Here is a 24902-nt window from a genome sequence, read left to right as displayed (position 1 = left end):
AATGGGACCAGACTTCTCAATATGGTCTATGTACAAAAGACTAGGAATCACTCAGAAACAATATGAGGAGAGGCTTGTACACCAACTGCAACAACTTCTGGAGGAGACAACCTGTTTATGCAGAGAGCACGACTGCCTGTTACATCAATCAAAGTTGCAAAGGCTCAGGATTAAGTCTAAGAACTCTTGTAATCTTCAAAGGAATTAGAAAAGAGAAAACTATGAGTACATGGGATTTCCCCATTCATCCATATTCCTGAACAGCAACAGTAATCAGTGTTTGTGACCTGACTATTCTTTACACCTCATTTAATAACATCTTTCTTTGAACATCTACCTACCAACTTTTTTCTTTGACATTTCTACATCTAAGAGTCTCTGCTAACCTGAACTTGTGTTCTGTTAGTAGTGCATGGATAATTCTCAACCATATTTAACAACTACCTCACCTTACTTGGATATATGAGTCAACTGGATACAGAACTCCTATGCTCTGGTACATTTCACGCTCCAGTTCTCTCTTCTTTAACCATTTCCTTCACACATACTAGAAGCACTCTCCGTCTCTCTGCAAGCAATATATGATTCCATACGCCATCCAAAAATACAATAAATAAATGTAATATTTCCTAATTATCCTGCCCCTCCAAAACCAGCCTTGCTGCTTTTGCTGCGGTGGGCAGCAGGGGACTGCCTCCTCTTCCTCCCATCGCTGTCTCCCTTCCCCCCCCCTTGCAGCCTCTTTCCTCCTCCTCTGCCACCCTCCCCATGGGCTTACTGTCAGTGGATGCTGGGATTCGCAATGGCAAGTCTGCAGATACAGAGGGCCTACTGTACAAAGAAAATTATTTAAGTAAATATTTTGGTTTTCTACTTATATTGATGTTAGATTTGCTCTCTGATCGTGTACAGAAATCAGACTATGAAGCTCAGAGATTTTCAAAGGAGACTACATAAAGAAGACACAAGGACAAACAAACTAATGTCATTTCAAAGGAGATTCGTCAAGGGCTATACTACATCTTCCTCCTTAAATTCAACTAAGGTCAATAAAGTACAACCCCTTTATTCCATGAGGGATAGGTTCCTGGATTTACTGTGAAACTGAGTATTAGCGAACCCAATTGAAATGAATGACTTCCATAATAAGTTGTACATAGAGAAGCACTGTTCGACCTAGTAATTCCTAAAAATAACGTTTCTAGGTCCACCAGCACAACTCTATTTTCAGCTTCCAGTGGAAGCATACCACAGGATCATGATGGAGGACCCAGAAAATGTTAGAGAGAACAAAAACCTAGAGAGAACTTGGTTTTTTTGGAGGCTGGTAAGTGAAATCACAGGTAAAGGTCCCATGTACTGAATACTGTTGTAATATACCCTAAAGGCACCAGCTCCTGTCTGATCTTGGAAGCTAAGCAGGGTCAACTTTGGATGGGAGATGGCCAGTGAATGCCAGGTGCCACAGACTATATTTCAGAGGAAGGAACTGGTAAAGCATCTCTGAGTATTCCTTCCTAAGAAAACTCTTTGAAATTCATGGGGTCGTAATAAGTTGATAGGTGACTTGGCAGCACATACATACAGTATGTTTATGAGTAAGAGGTGGCCACCCAAAACATGAAGCACAATGTGACCTTTTATACTTCCAGTGATAGCTACCATTAAATATATGGCACCTGTCGGTTGAGCTGTGTGATATTATTCCCAGCAGGCCACACAGTATGTACAATTAAAGTAAAGTATCTTCCCTTAATATGGGAAAAATACAGATGTCCTAGCACCACTAAAATGTAAATACTCTGATTTATTGGTGCATTTTTAAAAGACAAGTAATCTGCACAGCATATTTAAAGAAGCTGTGCCTCTGAGTATTCCTTGCCTAAGAAAACTCTGTCAAAAAGTCGTGGGGTTGCCATACGTCATCAGGCAACTTACACACATCTCATTCAGAAGCCGTTATTGTGCCCAAAACTAAAACAATTAAAAACAATTAAAAAATTAACAATTCATAGCGTCTCCTTAATTGCTTACTCAGCCAGAATAAAGAGCCCAAGACAAAATATATGGATAAACTAAGGGGCACTTTATTAACTGTTTAATTCTGATCTGCAGCAGGGCTGCTTAGCACAGTGTATGTTGAAGCAGGGGTAATTTTACCTCTTCTCCAGCATGTCAAGCCATCACTGACTCCAGAAGCAAGTTAATCAATCCACAGGTGGTCTATTTCCAGAAAGCCTGTACATGTTGACCCTTCCCAAAAGCCCTAAGGGAGAAAGTCAATCAAGTCCCAAAGGTTGCTCCTTTCCATCCCCAAGTCACATGAACCTATGGGGAAGTCCAGAGAACTTGCTTTCACAAAACCGTGCCAGTCAGTGCTCACTAGCAATTAACAAATATTTCACTTTCCTGCACTAACCAGTTGAAAGTAACGAAACATGAATTGTTATAAGAAATTGTTAATTTAAATAAATAAATGTTTGATATAGCCTATTTAAATTGTGTTCAAGCCAGTATCTCATTCTGAAACGTCATCCCAAGCCTATTTTCCCACAGTACCATGGTGAATTAGTGCAAGGTAAGCAAATAATTCCTTCCTGTGAAGGTCAAGGGAAAAGCAAAATTCCTACCCAGCCCCCAGAAAGGGGGCCTGTCAAAGCCTATAATAACATATAGGGTGAGTGGGTAGGTAGACCAAGAAACTTTAACAGACAGTGAACCAGAACAGTGATTATTTATAACCCCTCTTGCTCCTCCAGCCTTCATCAAAGGATTGGTGGCATTCTTTATTTCTCTCTCTTTCATAAGGGCAAATTATACCTCCCCCAAGCATTTTCTGTTTAGGGTCTAGGCCAACACAAGGTAGGTGGTGGGACTTTCACTTTGCTTTGTATTTTTTATTATCACAAACTTATTTATTTAAAGTACTTACTTTTAATTATTTTTATTTTAAACATTACAAAGTGTATAGTAACTGAATGCAATATAGGGCAGCATATAAATGAGTATGCAATATTTATTTACAGTATTTCAATAAATATTCTGCCTCTCTCAAGATGTAGAAAGCAAGGCATCTCACAGGTGCTGCATGAGCTTAAAAAGACACATCTTAAAAATCTTACTGATAAAAACGTTTAAAATAATTAAACAAGTTACCACATTAAAACATCAGTGCCTTAAAACAATGTACAGTAAAAATCGCTTTAAAACATGACAGTAACAATAAAAGTATAGCACACACACCCTATTAAAAGACCTTTCTGCATAGCCAGTTAATAAGCAAATGCTTGTTCAAATAAAAAGGTCTTTACCTACTGGTGGAAGGAAATCAAGGAGAGGACCAACCTAGTTTTTCATAGGAAGCAGCCACAGTATGGGCACAGCCACAGCGAAGACTCTCTCCCGTGTCATCATCAAATGTATCTGTAAGGATTGTGGTACCAAGAAAAAGCCATCCACTGTGGATCTAAAAACTCGAGCAGCCTCATGTGTCATTATATCTTCAGCTATGAATGCCCCTGGCCTCTTGGGGAGGATTTTCACCATGTTCTGAGGCATCTCTGGGCTATTTTTTACTCAAAGAGAGGCCTGTTTTCATCAAAATAGGAAATTAAATTTTGGTTTTCTTCCTGTTTGGGAAAAAAAGGCTTCTCCTGGGCCAAAAATGCAGGGAGACCCCAAAACATTGAAAAATGGCCTCCACATTGTAAAATGGCCTGTTTTAGTGAAAATAACAACAACAAATACAGGGAAAAGAATGTTTTAAAAGTTAACAATTTACACTGTACATACCTACACACTGGCAGACAGACTGGTCTTGAGCATGCAAGATATACTGTCAATGGCAGGGATCTAATGGCCCCAATTGTTATGCCATGATGAGCCATGGATATGATGAAATCCTGACTCTGCATGTTCCCACTATAAGGAGGAACGGCTAAACAAGCTGTGGATCATCTGTGCCTGTTTTACTTATGCAAACTAGGAATTCTTATTTGTCTCCCCCTCCCACAAAAAATACACCAAGTCATATGCTAACAATAAACCATAGCTTATGACAATAGCTTGGGGAGGGTGGGGAACAAACTAATTCCTAGCTTGCACATCATGCTGAACAAACAACGGATACAGATTTCATACATTTAGCCTATCAGCTAGCAAGAGCAGCCCAGCAAGAGTTCTCAACAGTGTGCATAAACATGCTGGCTTGTTCAAAATAATGGCTTACTGACAGATCCAGCCAGACCCAACTAATCTCCTGCTTGTACGTAAATTGTTTTAATAAGAGCAACTGAGCTTTGTTGGTCTTCATTTCCAACTGCATCACCTTACCTTGTATAAGATGCGCATATTTAAGGATCAGCAGCTGTGACAGATTAGTGATTTTGTCTGTGTACCACCCATTCTACTGCTTCACAATCTCTATTCCTGAGCTAGCTGGTGTGGCCTCATGGTTGGTATTGAAGTCCCTCAGTTTCCAGTGCTGGGGGACTGCAACATCCATGCTGTAACTGCTCTACCAGGATTGGCTCAGGACATTATGTCTGCCATAACAATCATGGAACTGTTCCAAGTAATAGCTAGGTCCACTCATGCTGCTGGGACCATTCTGGAGCTCATTTTAGTCTCAAGTGGGGAAACTGTCCATCATTCTGTTGTCACAGACAGAGAACTACTGCTGGGTTTAAACTTTCTGGGACTCAACCCTCTAACAGGGGTGCGGGGCCCATTAAGATGGACTGCCCCAGAAAGCTTATGTATCTGGATTGCTTCCTGGTGGCTATTACTGGCCACTCCCAAGCTCTGGAGCTCCCTTGCTAAACAAGGATACTGGTGTCCCCTTGCTTTCCTTCCACTGACAGGACAGAGCTGATTCCTGAAGAAGAAAGGACCCTTTATAATGTGCTTTACTGGCTATGGCACTGTACAGACCTCCAAAAAGGGAGGCCTGCTGGTGCCTGTTTTTCCTCCACAGGGAAGCCACAGCTGCCAAACCGTGCGGCTTCCCTGCAGAGGAAAAAGAACCCGCAAAAAGTGGCTTCTTTTTGCCCCACAGGGCAGATGTTGCAAGTGTGCCAGGGGCGCACTCGTGATGTCACAGACATGGTGCAATGTGTGGACGCTATGCATCCGTCACGTCACAATGACGGCGCCCGTATACATAGGGCATCGCCATTGTTACAGCACCATGCCATACTAGGGTTAGGGACCATGCAGTTGCTACGTGGTCCGTTAACCCTAGTACGGCACCAGCAGAGCACTTTAGCGCCATATGTACCGCACCTATATTTGATGTTTTTCTTTATAAGCACTTTTAATTCTTTTGATGGTTTGTTTTAACTTTTGTATGATGTAATTTTTAGCTCTATCTGTTTTACCTTTTTTAAGTCACCTTGAGTCCCAGACTGGGAAACAGGTGGGATACAAATGAGTAACATCATTTCCACCACCATTATCAGATAATGCTTTGATAAACTGGAAGCTAGTGTAAGGACCCCTACCCTGTTGTTTTTGTGTGCCTTCAAGTCATTTTTACAGGCCCTTAATCCCTAATCCAATCATATGAAACCACCCAAATTGTCCAAATGCATGTTCATACTATTAAAATATCATACACTGGATTTTATACATGAAGTCAAAGTCCATAGCTTGACTGTTTCATTTATGCTAAATTTGGTTACAAAGTAACACTATGAATCTAAAGTATTTACAAGTTTTGAATAATGCTTCTATAATGCTGTTCTCTAGCAACTGAATCCTGAACTATTTAGGAATGTACATGCATAAGAAAAAGGAGAACAGGAACAGAGGTTGATATGATACACAGCAAAAGTGAGGCAATTATTTCCGGTTACATTTTAACTAACAGAAACACACTGTACTGGTTGCTCAACTACAGTCAGAAAATAAGAACTAAAAGATTAAAGCAACCCTGTTTGGGTACCCAACATCAACAGTTTAAATATTAAGGACTTGCATCATTTGTTCATGGCAGATACAGTAAAACCCTCAGAAGACAGGGAAAATGGCAATGTAATTTTACACCTTTTCACCCAGAGATAAGTACTGGGATTTACTCAAAGTTAAAGGAATACATAATTTCAGCCCGAAAAGATTATTTCTCAAAAATAGAAATAACTTTTCCTGTAAGTGTAAAGACAACAAACTATTACATTCAAGTTTCCCACACACACTTTGTTTAAAGAAGAGTTTTGTGTTTCTGGCTAGACAGTCTAAAGGACAAATTGTGTGCAAAATTGTGCTGACAGTATCATTTAAAGCAAAAAGTTACAAGCTATCATAGGAGGATTGGGTAAAAATACTTTTTTTTAAAGGGGGGGTTGGTTTTAACCAGTTTGGGATTTTGTTTTTTGCATTAATTCATAGGACTTCACTAACACAGGACTAAATCAGAAAATTAAGTAGCAAAATTCATTTCAGATATCATGGCCATTAGCTTAAATAACTGTTCTTTAACAATTGCTCTTTTAAAGTAAGTTGTTTTTGCTGTATTTATGTTAATTGAAGGATTTGCTTGTGAGTGGTATTTCAAACACTGTAACATCAGACAATTAAAAAGAAGCAACTGACATTGGACACTGGTCTAGCAATGAACAAGTGTCAATAAGCTGTTAGTTAAAATCTTTACATTCAAACAGCCATTGTTCCAGTAAAGGGGTTGGAAAATAGTAATAATAGCCAGACTTTAAAAAAAAATTTTTTTTAAGCCAACCCTATGACATAGCATTTCACAAGGTTTCCACTGTAATATTTAATGGCGCTTAAAATAACCCCAATTTACTGTATAGATGAGCCAAGATATAGACTCACTATTTTTCAAACTTTAATAAAGTAGCAGTATTCACTTCCTCAAGAGAATTTTATACATGTCTACTCGGATGTAAACCTCTCCAGGTTCATGAGGATTTATTCCTACATAAACATTAACAGCGAGTCAGCATGGTGCAATGATTTGAGCTTGAGATCAGGGTTCAAATCCCAACTCAGCCATGGAAACCCACCAAGTGACATCGGGAAAGTCACACGCTGTCAGCCTCAGAGGAAGGCAAAGGCAAATTTTGCCAAGAAAATGCTGTGGTAGAACTACCTGGTTAAATGCCTGTACTGCAGCCACTCACTCATAAACCACAAGGTGGTGAGTTCAATAGCAGCCAGGGCTCAGGCTCGGCTCAGGCTTGCATCCTTCCGAGGTTGTTAAAATGAGTAACCAGCTTGATGGGGGTAATTAGGTTACAGTTGTAAACCACTTAGAGACTGGTTAGGTTGTATAAAGCAGTATATAAACGAAGCTTCTATTGCAAGTGCTATTATCTTAGAGTTGTTATGAATTGGAAACAACTTAAAGGAACACTAACAACATAAGAAAACAACAAAAATATTAACAGTATTTTACCCCTAGTATATCCATACAGTGGTTCCCAATCTGTGCTCCATAGAGCCCCTAGGGCCCCATGACTCAAAAGGGTTGGGAACCCCTGCATCAGTAGACCATGAAAAAATGCATATTAATACCTGACATATTGATATAAATGATATATTCAGCTATGGGCAAAGAGTTTGCATGGATTAAAAAGGAGGTCTCTTATATTCCAAGGGAGATTTTTGCTATAACTTTTAAGTCAGAGCTTTTATTTTCTTACACCAAGATTCTGATTAAAGTTGCCTCCATTTTTTTTAACTGTCATGAACACAAGTATATGCTTTGATAGTTTTGGGCAGACAGCAAAGGAATTCTGAGAAATTTAAACCAACTATATGTATCATCCAGTGTACTGTATAGCAAGATACATTAACTTACTACTGCCATCTGTCAAATGCATTTCTTGATAAAATGTCATTTGTTCTCTTGACCTGCACTAGTAGGTCATTAATTCCTTTCATGACCCATAATATAACTTCAAAATTGGTGTTTAATTTATCACTTAACCACGTATTTCAAGTTCTTCTTACACCTATCAAGTCAATTCAGCAAAAGGGTTAGTGAAAAAACATGGTATGCAGGTGAGCTGTGAAGTATGCATAGTTTTCAAAGCTATGGAGGATAATTACAAAAAGAAAGCCATAATTAGTGAGATTGTATCAATGAAAATGTTTCTTGGGAAACAGCTAGCCTGTCCCTTGTTCTCCTTCTCCTATATCTTCCTGTATAGGCTGACTTTGCAACTACGTGAATGTCACTACCTTATATGTTCAAAATGCACTATACACTACAACATTATACTACATCATGAGAAGTTTCTTTTTGAAAGCCTCCTTAAAATTCAAAACACATTTACAATTAACTATCACAAAACAATCCTGCATTTTTACTAATACTTTGCATACATATGTATCACATGACATTCAATCTGGTAAACTATTACCTAAAAGCAATGTTACTTGTCCCAGCTGAAAAATTAACTGCAAGGTTATAATTAGTACCTAAAAGCATTCAAACAAGAAGCATCAGCTGTATGGGCAAGTGGCTACAGGACAAATTTACTTTGTTCATGGTTCTCAGAGTTTAGTTGTGATTAGTTAGCAAATTTAGGCTATAATCCTATACATATTTTCTTGGGAATAGAACTCACTGCACTAATGAACCTTTTATCAAAGCACTTTTTTTTAATGAAATAGGATAGCATAACCATTTTGTGCCTTGCTCACCTCCTATCATACAGGCCTGACAACTAAAAATGTTTCAACTCTTATGTATAATATTTCAAAATAAATTCTGCAATATTAAGAAACAGCCTTTGGTGGCAATATTCTAACGCACTGTATTACAGTGGTCAAATTATTGTGCAATAAATATTTTCTTTATAGTCATGGATAAAGAGTTTGTTACAAATATGAACCAGTCATATTTCCTTATTGTTCTAACGATACACCAACAGATTACTAAGAAGGTGACAGCTGAAGAAAGCCTCTATTCTATGCCACAGTTTCCACTGACTGTCATTTCAGGAATGTATCTAGCACTACATGACAACTTGGAATGTCTCTGCCTACCAGATAGCATCAGAACATGCACTGCTTACTAGGAGCCCCACTGCTCTGCAGCTCTATTGGAGTTTGCCTTTTTATGGTTAAGCAAGATCAACAAAGCAAAGATAAACAGAGCTCTGCTAATAAGGATTTCAGGTATTTGCATGCAATGATGTGGCCTTTTATGTAAACAATGTAAAGGGAAATGTGAACTTTTAAATTAGTATTTATCTGCCTCCTTTACATTTCCTAAAATATCCCTGAACAGTTTCATATGCCAAACTAACCATGTAACTCAGATGGTAAACTAAACTGTTTTATTAGTGACTATTAATGAAGCATGAATGAACCCATAACACTAGATCTACCTATTTTATGCAAGACAAAATTTCCATTCTGCAGCTTTTCATAATATACGTGGTTATTGTGTTTTTCTCTCTCTGATATACTTTTCCACCTAATGCATACTGTCATTCTGACTTACAATAGGATTTATCTTAAAAACTAGGAGTGAAGATCATGCCCCTAATCAAGTTAAAGGGAGTTAACCGCATTTCTGAAACAATTCAGGGTTCATTAGATATGCACACAATGGAAATGGCAGACATGCACACTGTACACTGCAACTGTACTCACAAGGAAGCTGCAACTGGCAGCATTATTATTTGTATGTGCAGAAAAACAGATGAGTGACTTCCACATGATAGGGTAAAAAGCTATACTTATTTTTTTCTTATACAGTGGACCCTTCCCATCCACAGGAGTTCAGTTCTGCCCTCTCCCAGTGCAGACGATGAAAAAGAAACGTGGACACTCAAGGTTCATATTATTCAATGGGTAGCAATGTGTATGCATTTGTGAACACACGTCACCATTGAATAATATGGGGTGTGGCAAGCCGTGGACACCCCAATCTGCAAATAGCTTGCCTACCAATGTAGCAGGCCCACTGTACTTATGTATAGAGTGGTCATGATCAAAGTTTGTTTGCCCAGGTACTTGAAATGGTTGCTCTATGGTATTTGGTGCCTAGATTATAACTGTTAAAAACTCACTTTTCACTATCTGTATACTGTATTTTCATTATATTTTTGCTTTTACACCACTCTGAAATCTCATGATATAGAGCAGGATATAATATGATAAAAATCTATCACAGTAGATTGCCATGATATATGCAAAATATTGAAATAATACCATTACTCTTATTAGCACATGAGCAGATCACCATGTACCACTAAAATACATTCAACTATTTTAATCCTATTGCTTGTTCTCTATAACTATCCATGAAAATCTTTTTTTAAAAATCTACAGCTAAAAGCAACGACAACTTCAGCAAAGAGAATGCAAATCAAATTATTTTTCCTCTCATTCCCTGTAACCCTCACACATACCCAAAATCTACTAAAGAGGTTCTCTCAACTCTTATTAGCTTTTAATGTCAAAATGTCCTATCACCTAGTTCTACTGAAGGAGGTGTTCTACCAGCACAAAATCACTACCTGATTTCATTCTGAGTATATGTGAAAAGTACCGTAGAGATAGTGTGAGTGAATCAAAAAGAGAAAGTTACTGAGTGCGCCTTCAGTGGCTTAAGAAAAAAAAACAATCCCTAAATGAATAAATGGCACTTACATACCCCAAGTTCCCATTAATTCAATTAGTCAACTCCTGCTGGGACTAGCAATTGGATTTAGGTCCAAGATTTCAAATGATACTTCAATACATTACTACTTAACCTGAAGAAGCCAGGCCCAATAGTGCGATAAGGTGATAATTTCAGTATCAAGCAAGAATTTTAAGCAGCCAAAATATAATGGACATAAATAATAAAGATAATACTTTTGAATTGTAAAATCTAAAGTACTAGGCATAGCCAGACACTCCTCATTTTTATAAACCCGAAAAGATTTGTTGTCATACTAAAATTTTTAACTAAAAAAGGATATACATATGGAGTAAATTTCTTATGTTTTCAATATTTCAAACATTTTGTTAAAACAAACATCCAAATATGGATTATCTTAAGCTATGCCTCTGTTCAAATTGATTACAGCTGACCTTTAAAAGTATACTAAGGAGATGACAACCAGATGCAATAAACCTATGACCACTCACTGATTCCCAAACTTTAAGTATTGTTTATGCTTATTATTGTCAGCATTATTTTAAGGATTTGCTACTGGCAAATTGAAATACGGAAAGCAAAAGGAGTTACTAGGAGTTAAAACAGCAGTCTGGTGTTGAGTATTCCAGTAAATATTGGATTCTAGTCAGGTTCTTTCAAAGGCCACCCTCACCCTAGAGCACTATACATAAACCCCAAGTTGTACAACCCACAGTATTCAACTGCTTCTTTACAAAAGTCTACATGTTCTTCCAATTCTAGGCCCTCTCTCATTCCCCAGCTTTTATGACTTAACTTTGGGCCCATACAGACAGGCCAAAATGAAGCTGCTATGGGTCTCTTTGGAGGTATGCTGTTTAAATGACACACACATTTTAAGAGGCCAGAAGCTGCACCAAAGATGCACTCCAGTCCTTAGGATTGGAGCGTAGTTTCGGCATGGTTTCTGGCATCTTAGGACACATGCAGCATTTAAACAGCGTACCTCCAAAGTGACCCAAAGCAGCTTTATTTCAGCCTGTCTGCCCTTTCCCCCCCCCCCCCTTCAAACAACACAAGGAAGCAACTTCTGACAAACAGCTTAGGTCTCCCTCTCTTTTGCTTTGAAGCCCTGAAAACACTGTCCAGCCAACACTGTTGGCTGTAGTTCTGTAGTTGTGTCAAGAGTAAAAGGCAAAAACTTTAAGAGTCAGGTTTGTCTTAAGCATATCACTTTTCTTATTAAAAGAGTGTTCTTCTTTAAACACCTACCATGCATACCTTTCCCAGGAGAATGCATACCCTTGATATCTTCTGGGGTTTGGTTCCTGGAGCCCCCATGGATATCAAAATTCATGGATGCTCAAATCCCATTAAATACAATGACATAGTAAAATGGTGCCCCTTATATCAAATAATAAAATCAAGGTTTGCTTTGTGGAATGTATATATTTTTTAATATTTCCAACATGTGGATGATTGAATCTGTGGATTAAAAAATCAGTGGATAAAAAGGTCCGACTCTACATCTAAGCCTCCTGCTTTTCTTCAGGATGAAAAGGGGGATGTTTGGAGATTTGTTACACTTTAACACATTCTGTGGTAGTGTTTCTCTCCACTCTAAATAAACAAGCCTGTTGGTTTCCTCAGGCAGAAGTTAGAGGAGACAATCAGCATGCAGTGATATTGACCGCTGAAAAAGCAGTAGGGTGACAGTAACAGGAAGCCCCTGTTTGGACTGTTTTATTTACATCACTTCTTTCACTCAACCAGTATGGGAATTTATCAATCTTTTACAAACCAACATATTGGAAGCATTATACTAAGAACATTAACTCAGAGATTAATCCTAAATGGTTCTGGAAAATTTATAGTCACTATTTTTTTAAGAATGGGCAGTATGAATTGAGTGGTTGTGATTAATCACAACTGACTGACTTGCTGGATCCAAGATTGTGAGAAGGCAAGCTGGTGTTGAGAGGGGGATGTCACACTTCAATTCATAACAAATCAGAAGGCTGAGAATATTATTAGATGTCAATAATCTTTATTGAGTCTATTATACAAGGAGAAGGGTTTAGAGCAGGGGTTCCCAACCTGGGCTCCAAGAAGCCCTCAGGGCTCCAGGCGCTCTGTGGCCGATCCAGAAAATGAAAGAAATAAAAACTGAATGAAATTAAAGAATAAGAATACATTGTTATATATACTTCTAAACACCATTATAACATTATAACATATAAGACATAGAGTAGGCCTCTTAGGGGCTACGCCACAGAAATAAGGGCTCTGCGAGTTAGAAAGGTTGGGAACCCCTGGTTTAGAGTAGAGCAAGAATGGGGATCAATCAATGCAGATATAGTAACAATGCAATGACCATGGAGGAAGAGATGGCAAAAGAGGCAACTTTGACAGCTACATGTTAAATGTGTTGGATTGATACCTTGCCTTTCTCCTGAAAAACAGGACTCAAAGAAGCTTTTCAAACTTCGCCTCCTTGAGTATTATATTGTTGGTGGCCTTATTGAAAAATGTACATGTGTTAAATACCAGGTGACCTATAAGAAAGGTTGAGGACTTCTCCAATTTTATTCAGAGAGAGAAGAAAAAGCAACCATATCACAGGAGGACTCTATCTCATATACCCTCTTTATAGACCAACTGAATGCCTGTACTTCAAAAGGGGTAACACAGAAATATTTATATCTGGCTCAGCACAGAAACTACTTGGATATAGTTTTCTATACTGGCACAGAAGGGAATCTGTGGATAGAAAACCCAGTATGGCTGTATTGTAATGAACAGATCGCTATCTGATATGGCTTAGACTGCAGGCTGCTTCAAAGTACTGAGAAGATGGGGAACAAGTCTGGAGGCCCACTCTCGCAACTCTATCAATGAGATGTCTTTCAGAGATTTTCCTGCAAATTTGAAAGGCTGTCCTGAAAAGGACCTAGTCAGCCACTGAACTGGGGAATGGCTTGCACTGTCAATGTACTTGTTCTCATACATCCTCATCCAACCTAAGAATCACAAAGTGACAATGACAACATTTAGAGCCTAGATCAGTGATTCTCAACCTGTGGGTCGCAACCCCTTTGGGGGCCGAATGACCCTTTCACAGAGGTTGCCTAAGACCATCAGAAATGTGTGTTTTCCGATGGTCATAGGAATAATTTTATGGTTGGGGGTCACCACAGCATGAGGAACTGTATTAAAGGGTTGCGGCATTAGGAAGGTTGAGAACCACTGGCCAAGATGCTGTGATGATGACACACCAAAATGCTTATTTTTTCACCACTCATGAATCTACTCTATGTTCACCTGTAGAACTTTTTCATATCATAAGACACCTGCTTAATTCAGGTCCTGAGGACCAACATGTAGAATCCTGAAATGCAATTCCAGACAATTTGTACTTCATTGTGCCAATAAATTTGCTCATATTCATTCTGACCTGGATGTCATAGTTTAACCAAATCACAGGTGGTTACATAGTCCTACTATGGATACTTTTTAGGCTAGAGTTATAATAAGTTGCTTGGAAAGCTGAAACCACCAACCAGCTTTTGGATCCATGTTCAATCGTGGCATCTGAATCTGGATTCACTATGCAAATATAAAAATGATGAACAAGGAATGGGTTTGTCCCAACTATTTTAGAAGAGGTGGAGCCCTGATGGCATAGTGGTTAAATGCATTAACTGTAGCCACTCACTCACAAACCACAAGATTGCTAGTTCAACACCAGCCAGGGGCTCAGAGTTGACTCAGCCTTGCATCCTTCCGTAGGTCATTAAAATAGGTACCCAACTTGTTGGGGGCAATTAGCTAACACTTTCTAAACCGTTTAGTACAAAGGTAAGCGGCATAGAAACGTACTTGCTATCTGCTAGGTGTACTTACCTCTGAAAAATTCAAACTTAGGTCCTGTGGCTTTGGAAAACTATTACTGTGCCTTCAACATACTATTCTGAAGCAATATCCTACAGTAGACGGTGATGCTCCAGTTACTCTAAGGCTTACATAATAGAGTCTAAGTTAACATACATTTATTATTAATATTTATACCCAAATCAACCCAGTTTCTCATTAGCGTTTCGGATGATTTAATAGATGACTTACACTGGGAATGAACAGGAGTTCAAATGTGTTGGTTGTCCTGAACCCTTCAGCAGCTCCCTCCCCCATCTCTACCATCACTCCTCACTGTCCTGGAAACCTCTATAATCATTGGCATATCCTTATGAAAGGGCAGACACAGATTGACCTTATTTGGATGCCAATGACTGAAGGCTTTGCATGCATCTTCAAAACCATCCATCTGCCAGTACTTATCACTCTGGGACTGGAAAAACAGGTAATGGGTGTGTGTATACTAGTTTTATTCAACCCCCAGCCTTCCTCAAAAGTTGAGTTTTGGAGAGGGAAGGAATCACTACTCAATTACCAGAACCATCCCAATCCTCTGCAGCTTCAATAGCAGAAGGAAGCTCAAAGGGCAGTGTCACACTCAACATTTTTAACAGATCTGCTGAAATCTATGTATATAGGATATCTAAAATAAGCCCCCAATTATATTCTAGCACTTACATTAGCAGAAGAGGACAGGAATGTTTTCAAATTAATGCAAAGGTTCTTACTTCACTTGCTCTCACTCAAACTTTTCATTCCAGTACTATTCCTACTTGTTGTTACTGCATGCCTCCAAGTCATTTCTGACTTATGGTGACCCTAATATGACCCTATCATGGGAGTGTGTGACTCACCCAAGATCACCATGTGGATTTCATTGCTGAGCTAGGAAATGAAACCTGATCTCCAAAGGGTCAAATCACTACACCAAGCTGGCTCTCACCACCACCACCATTACTACTACTATATTACATTAAGGGGTACACTGCATAAACATTCAAAGTGGAAGAACAACGGCCAATGAATGTAAATTCATGACTTCGATTTCTATTCCTATAGCGCTATATTTATGTCAATAATAAAATTAGACAGCATTTGTCACTAACTGAAGTAGTTAACTGAGAAATAACAGTACCAAATTAAGCAACCAAAACTATTCACCCACCAGCTACTCAAATGACAGTGGACCCTTGTTATACTCTGGGGCTTGGTTCCAAGATCCCCCGTGTATAACAAAATCTGTGTATGCTCAAGTCCCATTAAATATAATGACACAGCAAAATGGTGTCCCTTATAAAAAATGGAAAATCAAGGTTTGATATTTGAAATGTATACTTTTTTTTTGAACATTTTCAAACCGTGGATGCTTGAATCCATGTATAAAAATTCTGTGTATAAGAGGGGCTGACTATATTTATAACTAAAATAGTATTGTTATATGTGCCCACTATATATTCTGAAATGTGCATAGGAATCAAGTCTATGATGAAAAATACCCTGCCGACTTTATTATTACCATACCTTTGAAATAAGACGAAAAACTATGTACAATCATGAAATAATCACACAAAATACTGTCTTTAAAAATTGCATGCTCTTCTAGCAGTACCAAAGCTCACTGGCAAGGTAAGATACCTTTGTACAAAACACCCCCAATGTGTTCTGTCTAAAGCCAGTTTTCATGTTTTACAACAGACGTTTCTAAACACATGTATCTACTTCTTTTCAGCTTGCAACAAGTATACTGTGCATTTCGGTTGACCAATAAAGGTATCACTGATTGATTTTTGTTCCAATTACACCAAATTTCTTGAACTGAAACATATACTTAACATAAGTCTGCATTTAAACAACCACTACTTAAAATTTATGAAACCAAAATCATTTTAGATTACTGTACTTGATAATGTATTCCAGTCAACTATATAAAGCACTAATGCTCTCCACCACAAATACAGCCATATCTCTGTATCTTTTCATTTGTGATTTAAAAAAAAAAACCAATTGAATATACACCTCTATAATTAGATTCACTTTTAATGTTTCTTTAGATTTCCACCCTGTTCTCCCAAACTACTAATCCCTAAGCATTTAATTAGTTATCAGGGTGCCATCGCTAAAGTACTCAATACACCAAAGAGTTCAAGCTAGTGATTATAAGAGAAGTCATTTAAATCAATGCTGACCTTGTCTAGTGAAGTCAATGCCATAAAAAGTGTTTAGGTTTTTCTGGATCCTTGACTGTCAATTAAATAGCAATAGCAAGTACATCAATATACCGCTTATCAGTGCACTTAAGCACTCCCTAAGCAGTTTACAAAGTGTAAGCTAATTGCCCCCAACAATCTGGGTACTCATTTTAGTGACCTCAGAAGGATGCTAGGCTGAGTTGACCTTGGCTGGGATTGAATTCACAACCTTATGGTTTATGAGTGAGTGGCTGCGGTACAGGCATTTAACCACTGTGCCGCCAGGGTTTTCTCAAGAAAAGTTCACCTTATTTTTCCAAATCTCCCCTGAGATATTATTCTTCAGGTTCTACTGACCAAGCTTTAGGTCAAACCTTGTACCTTTTTATCTAGCTAATTAAACCCTCTACATTTGTATTTTAAATTTACTTTTACATTATAAGGTCCTAAGCAAACAGACCTATTATCTACTCCACCAATGAAGAGACTATAATAACACAATCTTGGGAAAGGACCTTTTTGTGTTGTCTGCAATGTATGGGACAAAGCAGTTAAAAAATAAAATTATACCATTGCAATGAGCTGAATAACTTTTTTTTGGTCTAATCAGCAGCCGACATGGATATACTTTTCAATTCAAACAAGCCTTCGCAGAAGGAGGTGATAACAACTGCTACAGGTATTATGAGCAAGTTGCACTTGTTGTAGAGCCTTCAACTCCGCTCAGGCATGGCTGAACTCACCATGCTAACCCATGCTTTTGTAGCTTCCAGCCTAGTGATTACTACAATGGGACTGTTCCAGAAAATGAAATATAAATTTCAGTTGGTGAAGAATGAGTCTGCTCATTCTTTAACAAACATTGCAAGGCAAAGTCACATAGAAACTGTACTTTACTGAATGCATCAACTACACCTGTATACTTCTGGGAACAATTCACAGTAGCCAGTTTAACACTGAAAACCAAAAACAGCACAAGATAGAAGTGCCTAAAACAACACTTCTCTTAAATTAGTTACATTAGCATTGGAATAATATATTCATACCCACCTCTGTATGCCTTGCACTATATCTCCCACAGATCCCCACCAGAAAGGCCAATGGATGTGATCATGGGAATTTTAGCTCAAAATAGCTGGAGTATACCCAGCTGCTGACTCATGCTGGATGCTCTGGAATGCTCTGTCCATTTAAATTGCTCTTCTTTATCCATATTTTGCAAAGGGTTTTTACTTGTATTTGGTTTCATTTTCTAGGGTGCCAGATAGTGATGTTACTGGTCATTTTATGTGTTAGTTTTTTTAAATAATTTAATGGTGCAGTATTTTCAAAAGCTGTCCTGAGACTCCTGGAATAACAATGTTGTAACTAACCTGTGAGCAAGCACTGATTTTCAGCTTTAAATAATTGTGTTGCTCTGGACAAGAAGGCATTTTAAAATGCACTGAGGTAGTTTCTAAATGGTAATAAAGTTCCTAGAAAACTCAACCATAACTACTGGTGTCTCAAATATATATTAGCATGAACTTTAAAGAACAGACAGTGGGAGGCCTTTAGTAATTATTTACCTATAAGAAGCAGGGCTCAAGCACCATTTTACTGGACCTAATACAAAGTTGTGACATGAAGCACCTTCTCATACTAACAAGACAATTCGTGGCTCCATGCGTATGATCTCATGATCGTTTGTTTTAGCTCTCAAATTGCTTACACATTCACCTGCCTTCACTATTTTTGCTTAATACTAACATTCAGCCTCAGAGTCCTGTTTGCTAACTATTCTGTAAATTTTTGATTATTTAAAAAGAATAACCCTCTCAACATCATAATTTCTTTTTTATTCTAGTGGACTAATGTGGCTATAAAGATTAGGCCAACTTTAAAACTTTGCTTTGTTGGCCCATTTCATAATAAAACCATAAAACTACACAAGCCTCCAGTCAATTTCTTTTGAAAGTTCACACTCAACAAACAAGATGCCTAAGTGGCTTAACTGTTCTTGCCATTGTAGAATGCCTACAATTTTGATGAATGCTATCATGCTGAATTTTCTTTCACCTTCTGCCAATCACTGGCATTGTGCAAAAAGTAAGCGGGGCCATGCATACTTCACTGAAAATTAGCTGTCGTTTTTTTCTTGTACATTTCATGTAATAATATCAGTAGAGGGAGTTCATATTTTCTTCCAAAAGTAAACCTGAAGGCTCTGATGTCATCTAGTATCTATTGTCTACCAAATGGGATATAAAACAAATATTACTGGTTGCTTTGAATCTGTACTCTCATAGGCAGATTACACTATCCAAACAAGCATAGAAACTGTGAGTGAATTAGACACTAGCTGAGGGGACTGCAAATCCTACCAGAAGCAGTAGCAGCAGCAGCACTTGCTCCCACGATCAAATAGTGTTTTGCTTTGCCCTTCCAACCAGTCATCCTTCTTTCCTGTTTCCAACGTACAGGAACTCTGGGACTTGCAGTTCTTGATACAGAGTAGACCATGTCAAATAGAAGAAAGGAAATCTGTCCCTCATTTTCACACAGTCCTAGTTTAACTGCACAAGAATACTCTCTCTGTTCTAGAGAAAAGTCTCAGGATAGGGGTCAGCCAGGAGGCCCAGCAGTTCTGACAGTTGCTTAAGTCTGCTCTGTTACTACATCTGGTTTATGAAATCTGCTGGAGATAATCTGCACAACAGACATATAGATATAAGGAAATCAGTTTCTATAAATGTATTCATACATGATTTACAGCCTACCCACAATTTTTTTCTTCATAGTAATGGTCGTACTCTAGGCACCAGTAAACTGTATTCTTTTTCCATATGGAGTTCTGATAACAAGACAAACTTATCTTGTGCTGGAAAGGCACATACATGACTGTCCCAAACATAAGCTACAGCTCTGTTCCGGGTGTGTTTGTTTGGCTCAGAAAGAATGGCAAATCAGGTGTTGAGTATACCTTGTTCAAAATAAACTTCTACTTCAGAAAACATCAAAATTAAAAAAATTAAAAATTAAAAAAAACTACATTGGACCTTCGTCCAATCATGTTATACATCAGCTATGAGAAATAAGCATTAAAAGTTTAATCTGATTTTCTTCACTAACATACAAACTAATGGTACTTCTAAAAAACAAGACAATATTATTACTCTGTTGTTGTTGTTGTTGTGTGCCTTCAAGTCGTTTCTGACTTATGGTGACCCTAAGGTAAACCCTTCACAGGGTTTTCATGTACTGGTAAGAAAATATATATAAATAAACAATCATTATTCACGTAGTCACATTATTGATTGCTTTACTGTATAGAATCATGGCTCCTTTCACCCAAAGGAAAATAAATTTCTTAATAGTTTTATAGTTTAAAAAATAGTTTTTATGGTATCTATTTCTGTTGATCCCATTGTCGATACAAAACTCAATCTGATATGCACCAACAGAAACTGACCCACCCACCATATAGTATTTTGTTTAGCAGTCACAGCAGCAAAGTTTCAGTTGTCATTAACAGTATTACAGGTTCAAGTGCTAGTTAAATGGCCCTTGTATTGAGCACATTTTAGTGTTATGATTATGAAATAGTAAATTCTAAATTTATAGAATATCACCATGTTGGGTGTGATCTGTAAAGCAAAGGAGCTACCTCATCCAAAGTCCTGCAAAAACTCACACCAGCAGGTCAGAAACAAGGCAGAAAGCGGCATTTCTCTCTCGCTCTGTTTTTAACCATCTTTCTCGCATCACTATTAGAGTTAAATTAGGTCAACAAATACCAGGTCTGATATATACTTCTCCCAATTCTAGAGTCGTGTCAAGAAAAATAACACTATGGACTAACCAACTGCAAGTCTCACTTAAGAATAAACCCACTGGATTAACTGCTGAAAAGTAGAGAAAATGCCAGTGATTCAGCGAGTCACCTCTAGTTGAGACCAGAGTTGGATTTAGGCCTATGAAGCCAAACCTGTCCCCAACACACTTACAGAAACCTCTCCCTTTTGCTTCTGCCAGAGTGGCTAGGAAGGTCTCCATGAAGGTCAGGCCTCTCCCTCTATCCTTGGAGTATACCTTAAGGATCCTATCATTCATGGGACCACAGGACCACAGACTTTAACATTCTTTTGTAGATACAGTATATTATGGCATGACATTAGATGTCTCTGACGTTCTGGAAAATCAGGAATACAGTCGGTCCTCCATGGATTCTTTAACCATAGATCCAAGATTCTTTATCTATAGTTTTTTTAAAGTACAGTATAAATTCCAAATAGCAAAGCTTGGTTTTGCCGTTTTATGTAAGGGACACCAGCTTACTATACCAATGTATTTAACAGGACATGACAGATTTTGGTATCCGCGGAGGGCATGTGTGTGTGTCCTGTAATCAAACCCCAGAGGATAACAAGGGCCCACTGTACTGTATTTTCCATCATTTTACTCAATACCAAAGCTGAGAGATCCCCTCTGGGCCCTGATTTTTCTCTTTATTCAAACCCTAAATTGGCAAAAATCTTGTCAGAGCAACACTGTGTCTATCTGTTATACAGTAAATTCCATACAGCTTTTATGCAGCTTTTCCTCAACTACCTGTAGCTGCCCTTATATAGCTATTTAAACTACAGTTCCCACAATGCCTAACCACTGACCATGCTCACTACAGTTTTAGTTCAAAACATGTAGGGGACACCAGGATGTGGAAGACAAGCATACAAGACTGAATTAGTCTGAATTAGTAATTCTCATGGTTCACTACTACGTCACAAACCTAAGAGCTATAGTTGCAAGTTCCACCCAAAAAGCTCTTTACTCTTTAATAATCCTATAGTGTTAAGTATATCACAATTTTTTAAAATTACAACTTATAGCCCAGGGCTGAAGTCTTACAGATCCTAGGGGATGTCTACTAAGATCAATGAGATTTCTTCAGAAACAAGCTTCCAATGTCTTTTTCCAGTCACCAACAGTCATTAGCAGAAGAATCAGCGAGACTGCTTAGTGATATGAACACCCAATACAGTTTATGACAATATACTAACAAATATTAGTCCAATGGTGCAGAAAAGAGAAATCGGACACTGTTAAATTATACTACCAAACTATACTGGCCAGACGTTGATGGCCAGAGAGAACTCCTCAGCATGACAGCATCTTTTTACTGCCATTACAAGCAGTTCTATGATTTTTGGTTCTTCTGGAACATGTGAACAGATTAACATCTAGCCTAATAAAATGTGGCCTCAGCCATAAAACCATTTCTCGAGGGTGATGAAACATCTGAGGTTTGCCAATCAGTCTTTAGAGAAATTACTCTTGCCACCATTATTTTACCATAACAAAGGAAGTTTTAATGATTCTTTGGTTTCTTCTTAATTTAATTTTCAAATAGGACATGTATGATGCACCATATCATCTAAAGAACAGCAGGTTTCATTTAGGAGACTGGGCTGATTGTACACTTTGCACAACAACAAAAACGAAATATGCATAATTTGCAAGCCATCTTTGTGATCTTGGAAAAACAAAAACAGGGACACTTTCCTCATGCTTGTTTCATCACCTGGAATTTTTAATACATACAGCACTAAATTGAAATCTATGCTTAACAGATTACCAAAGCGCTATATGCTCAACTAGACAGTCTGCTGGGAAGAGAACTTCTACCTGATTCAACAAGACATCCTAATTATGCTGCCTTTGTTGAACTACCAGGACATCTGCCGTTCAAAACAAAAATGAAGCTGTCAAAGTGATTATACTTGCTCTTCTGATACTCAGTGAGCTTAACGTTGTTGTTGCTCCTGGCCTATTAGTAGAACCTAGATCTGTTCAAGCAAACTCGCATTATCTTCGGATTGCCACAGTCCTTCCTTATTTGGCTAACATTTCGAGATTCCAATCAGATGCCTATAAAAGTTTAACGTGCACAAAACATCTATTTTGAAAAGTACTGCACAGCTAGTTTACCTTCCTCCTTCCCCGAAACATCCGTTTTCACATGTTTACAAACAAAAGCAACGCCAATCGCACTGAAATGCTTTACAAAGGGCGAAGAAGTCAGGCAGAAACACCGGAGTCGAGTTCAAGTTCTACAATACAGAAGGAGGACAGAACCCCTTTTGTCTCAAAGGTTAAAAGAGCGAAAAGATGTTGGGGAGAGGAGGAGGAGGAGGAGGGGCTGGGCAGTAGGGAGCAGAGAAAGGATGCCCCTTTTCTTGGAAGGGCAGAAGCAGCCTTCACACTTCTACTTATTTGGGAAACATAAAAGACAGGAAGTGGCCACCATTCAGCAACAGCAGCAACAGCCCAAGTTAAGTCTGTGGAAAAGCCATCACCCCCGTGGCTCCCTTTCCAGAGCTCTCTCCTTTTCTGGCCATGCCTCAGGGATGTGCGAAGGAAGCCTGCCACCTTCTCCTAGGCTCCATCCACACTGCAGAAACAATCTGGTTCCGCACCACTTCCATCATGCCTTGGCATTCTGGGAAGAGTACTGCGTTGTGGCCACAGAGTCCTCTGCCAGAGATGGTGAAATGCCTCACAAAACGACCATTCCCAGAACTCCATAGTTCAGTCTGAGGACCAAAACACACTGCAGAAATAATCCAGTCTGAAACCTGGCTCAATGCTAGGCAGTTCTGGGCGCTGTAGCTTCATGAGACATTTAGCCTCCTCTGTCAGAGAGAAAGAGAGAGCTCTGGTGCCAACCTAAACTACAACTCCCAGGATCCCCTAGCACTGAGCCAGCTGGGGCAGTTAAAGCGGTCTCAAACTGGATTTTATTTCCGCAGTGTGGATGCAGCAGCCCTTGTTAAGCATCTCAGGTCCAAAACACACCGCAGAAATAACCCAGTTTGAGACCACTTTAACTGCCTTAGCTCAGTGCTAGGGAGTATTGGGAATTGTAGTTTGTCGTGGTACGATAACTCCCTGGCAGGGAAGGCTAAATGTCTCACAAAAGCTACAGTGAAGAGAACTGCCTAGCATTGCTAGGGAATTCTGGGAAGTGTAGTGTTGTGAGACATTTAGCTTTCTCTGTCAAAGAGCTCTGGTGCCACAACAAAGTGCAATTCCCAATATTCCCTAGCAGTCAAAGCGGTCTCAAACCGGGTTAGTTCTGCGGTGTGTTGTGGACCTAAAATACCTCATTGTGTATGTATATGCACTTCTGATCCCAAGCATTTTTAGGGGGGTAAGAAGGGATACTGACGCCAATCTGTTCAAGAGGAGAAAGTGCGCCCAGAACAAACACTAACCCTCCTCCCTTCAAAGTTCCTCAGCCTCTCAAAAAGGAAAAAACTACCGCTCCCAGAACTCCCAGCATTGAGAGCCAGGGCAGTCAAAGCGGTCTCAAACTGGATTATACCCGCAGTGCGGGCGCAGGGCCACAGGTCCAAAAAGCACACTGCAGGGACATCCCAGCTGGCTCAGGGAATCCTGGGAATTGTAGTTCCTTGTGCCTCCAGAGTTCTCTCTCTCTCTCCCTCTCTCCGGGATGGGCCTCGGGGCACCCCCGCTCCTCTCTCGCCCCCTCCGGGCCTCCCTCCCGGCTCCTTCCCAGTCCCAGTCCCCGCACCGACCTGGTGTAGCGCGGTGAGTCCGTCCACATTGGCGTAGTTGATGTCGGCGCCCCGCTCCAGGAGCCGCAGCACCTCGTCCGTGTCCCCGCTGGAGCAGGCGGCCAGGAAGACGGCGCCGTCGTCGAACTTCACCTTGGTCTTCTTGCGCTTCACCACAGGCGGCTCCTGGTCGGTCTCAGAGCCGATCCAGCGCTTCAGCTGCTCGTTCCGCTTCTGCTTGGCGTCCGCCATCTTCATGCCCCGCTGCTCCCTTCCTCTCTCAGCCTCTCTCTCGCTCTCTTCTCGCCTCGGCGGCGGCACCCAATACACAGCACCGCCTGTATCCCACAATGCACCGCGGCGATCTCTGTCTCGCTTCTCCCTCTTACTCAGAGCACCGCCTTACAATCGCTTCTGCTTTACACTCTCTTGCGCGTGCGCGCACTGACCCGCCCTGGCTCTGCCCTCATTTTTGCGCATGCGCGCCCTGGAGCGCCCTCCCTCTCTTTCGCCTTCCCCTCTCTAGCGCATGCGCACCGTGGCACTCTCTCCCCGCCCTCCTTTCTCTCTTTGCTCTCTCTTGCGCATGCGCGTCCTGGCCTTCCCTGAGTGGTCCGCCCAGCCAGACAGCCAGCGAGCGCGAGCGGG

The 24902-nt window shown here is 39.6% G+C and overlaps 1 protein-coding gene across 1 annotated transcript in view; it reads right to left on the bottom strand.

Moving 5' to 3' along the window:
- The window catches only part of PPP1R12A (protein phosphatase 1 regulatory subunit 12A), a 163443-nt gene extending 138763 nt beyond the window's left edge, over window positions 1–24680 (bottom strand). The window contains exon 1 of the mRNA XM_042467984.1: window positions 24276–24680. Coding sequence (XP_042323918.1) covers window positions 24276–24512 — 237 coding nt within the window. The 5' untranslated portion in view covers window positions 24513–24680. The remainder of the gene's footprint in view (window positions 1–24275) is intronic.
- Between the last annotated feature and the right edge of the window lie 222 nt (window positions 24681–24902).

This window comes from Sceloporus undulatus, chromosome 5 (genome assembly GCF_019175285.1).
Source record: "Sceloporus undulatus isolate JIND9_A2432 ecotype Alabama chromosome 5, SceUnd_v1.1, whole genome shotgun sequence".
In the NCBI taxonomy this organism is placed as follows: domain Eukaryota; kingdom Metazoa; phylum Chordata; class Lepidosauria; order Squamata; family Phrynosomatidae; genus Sceloporus; species Sceloporus undulatus.
This window is presented reverse-complemented; position numbering and strand designations above follow the sequence as displayed.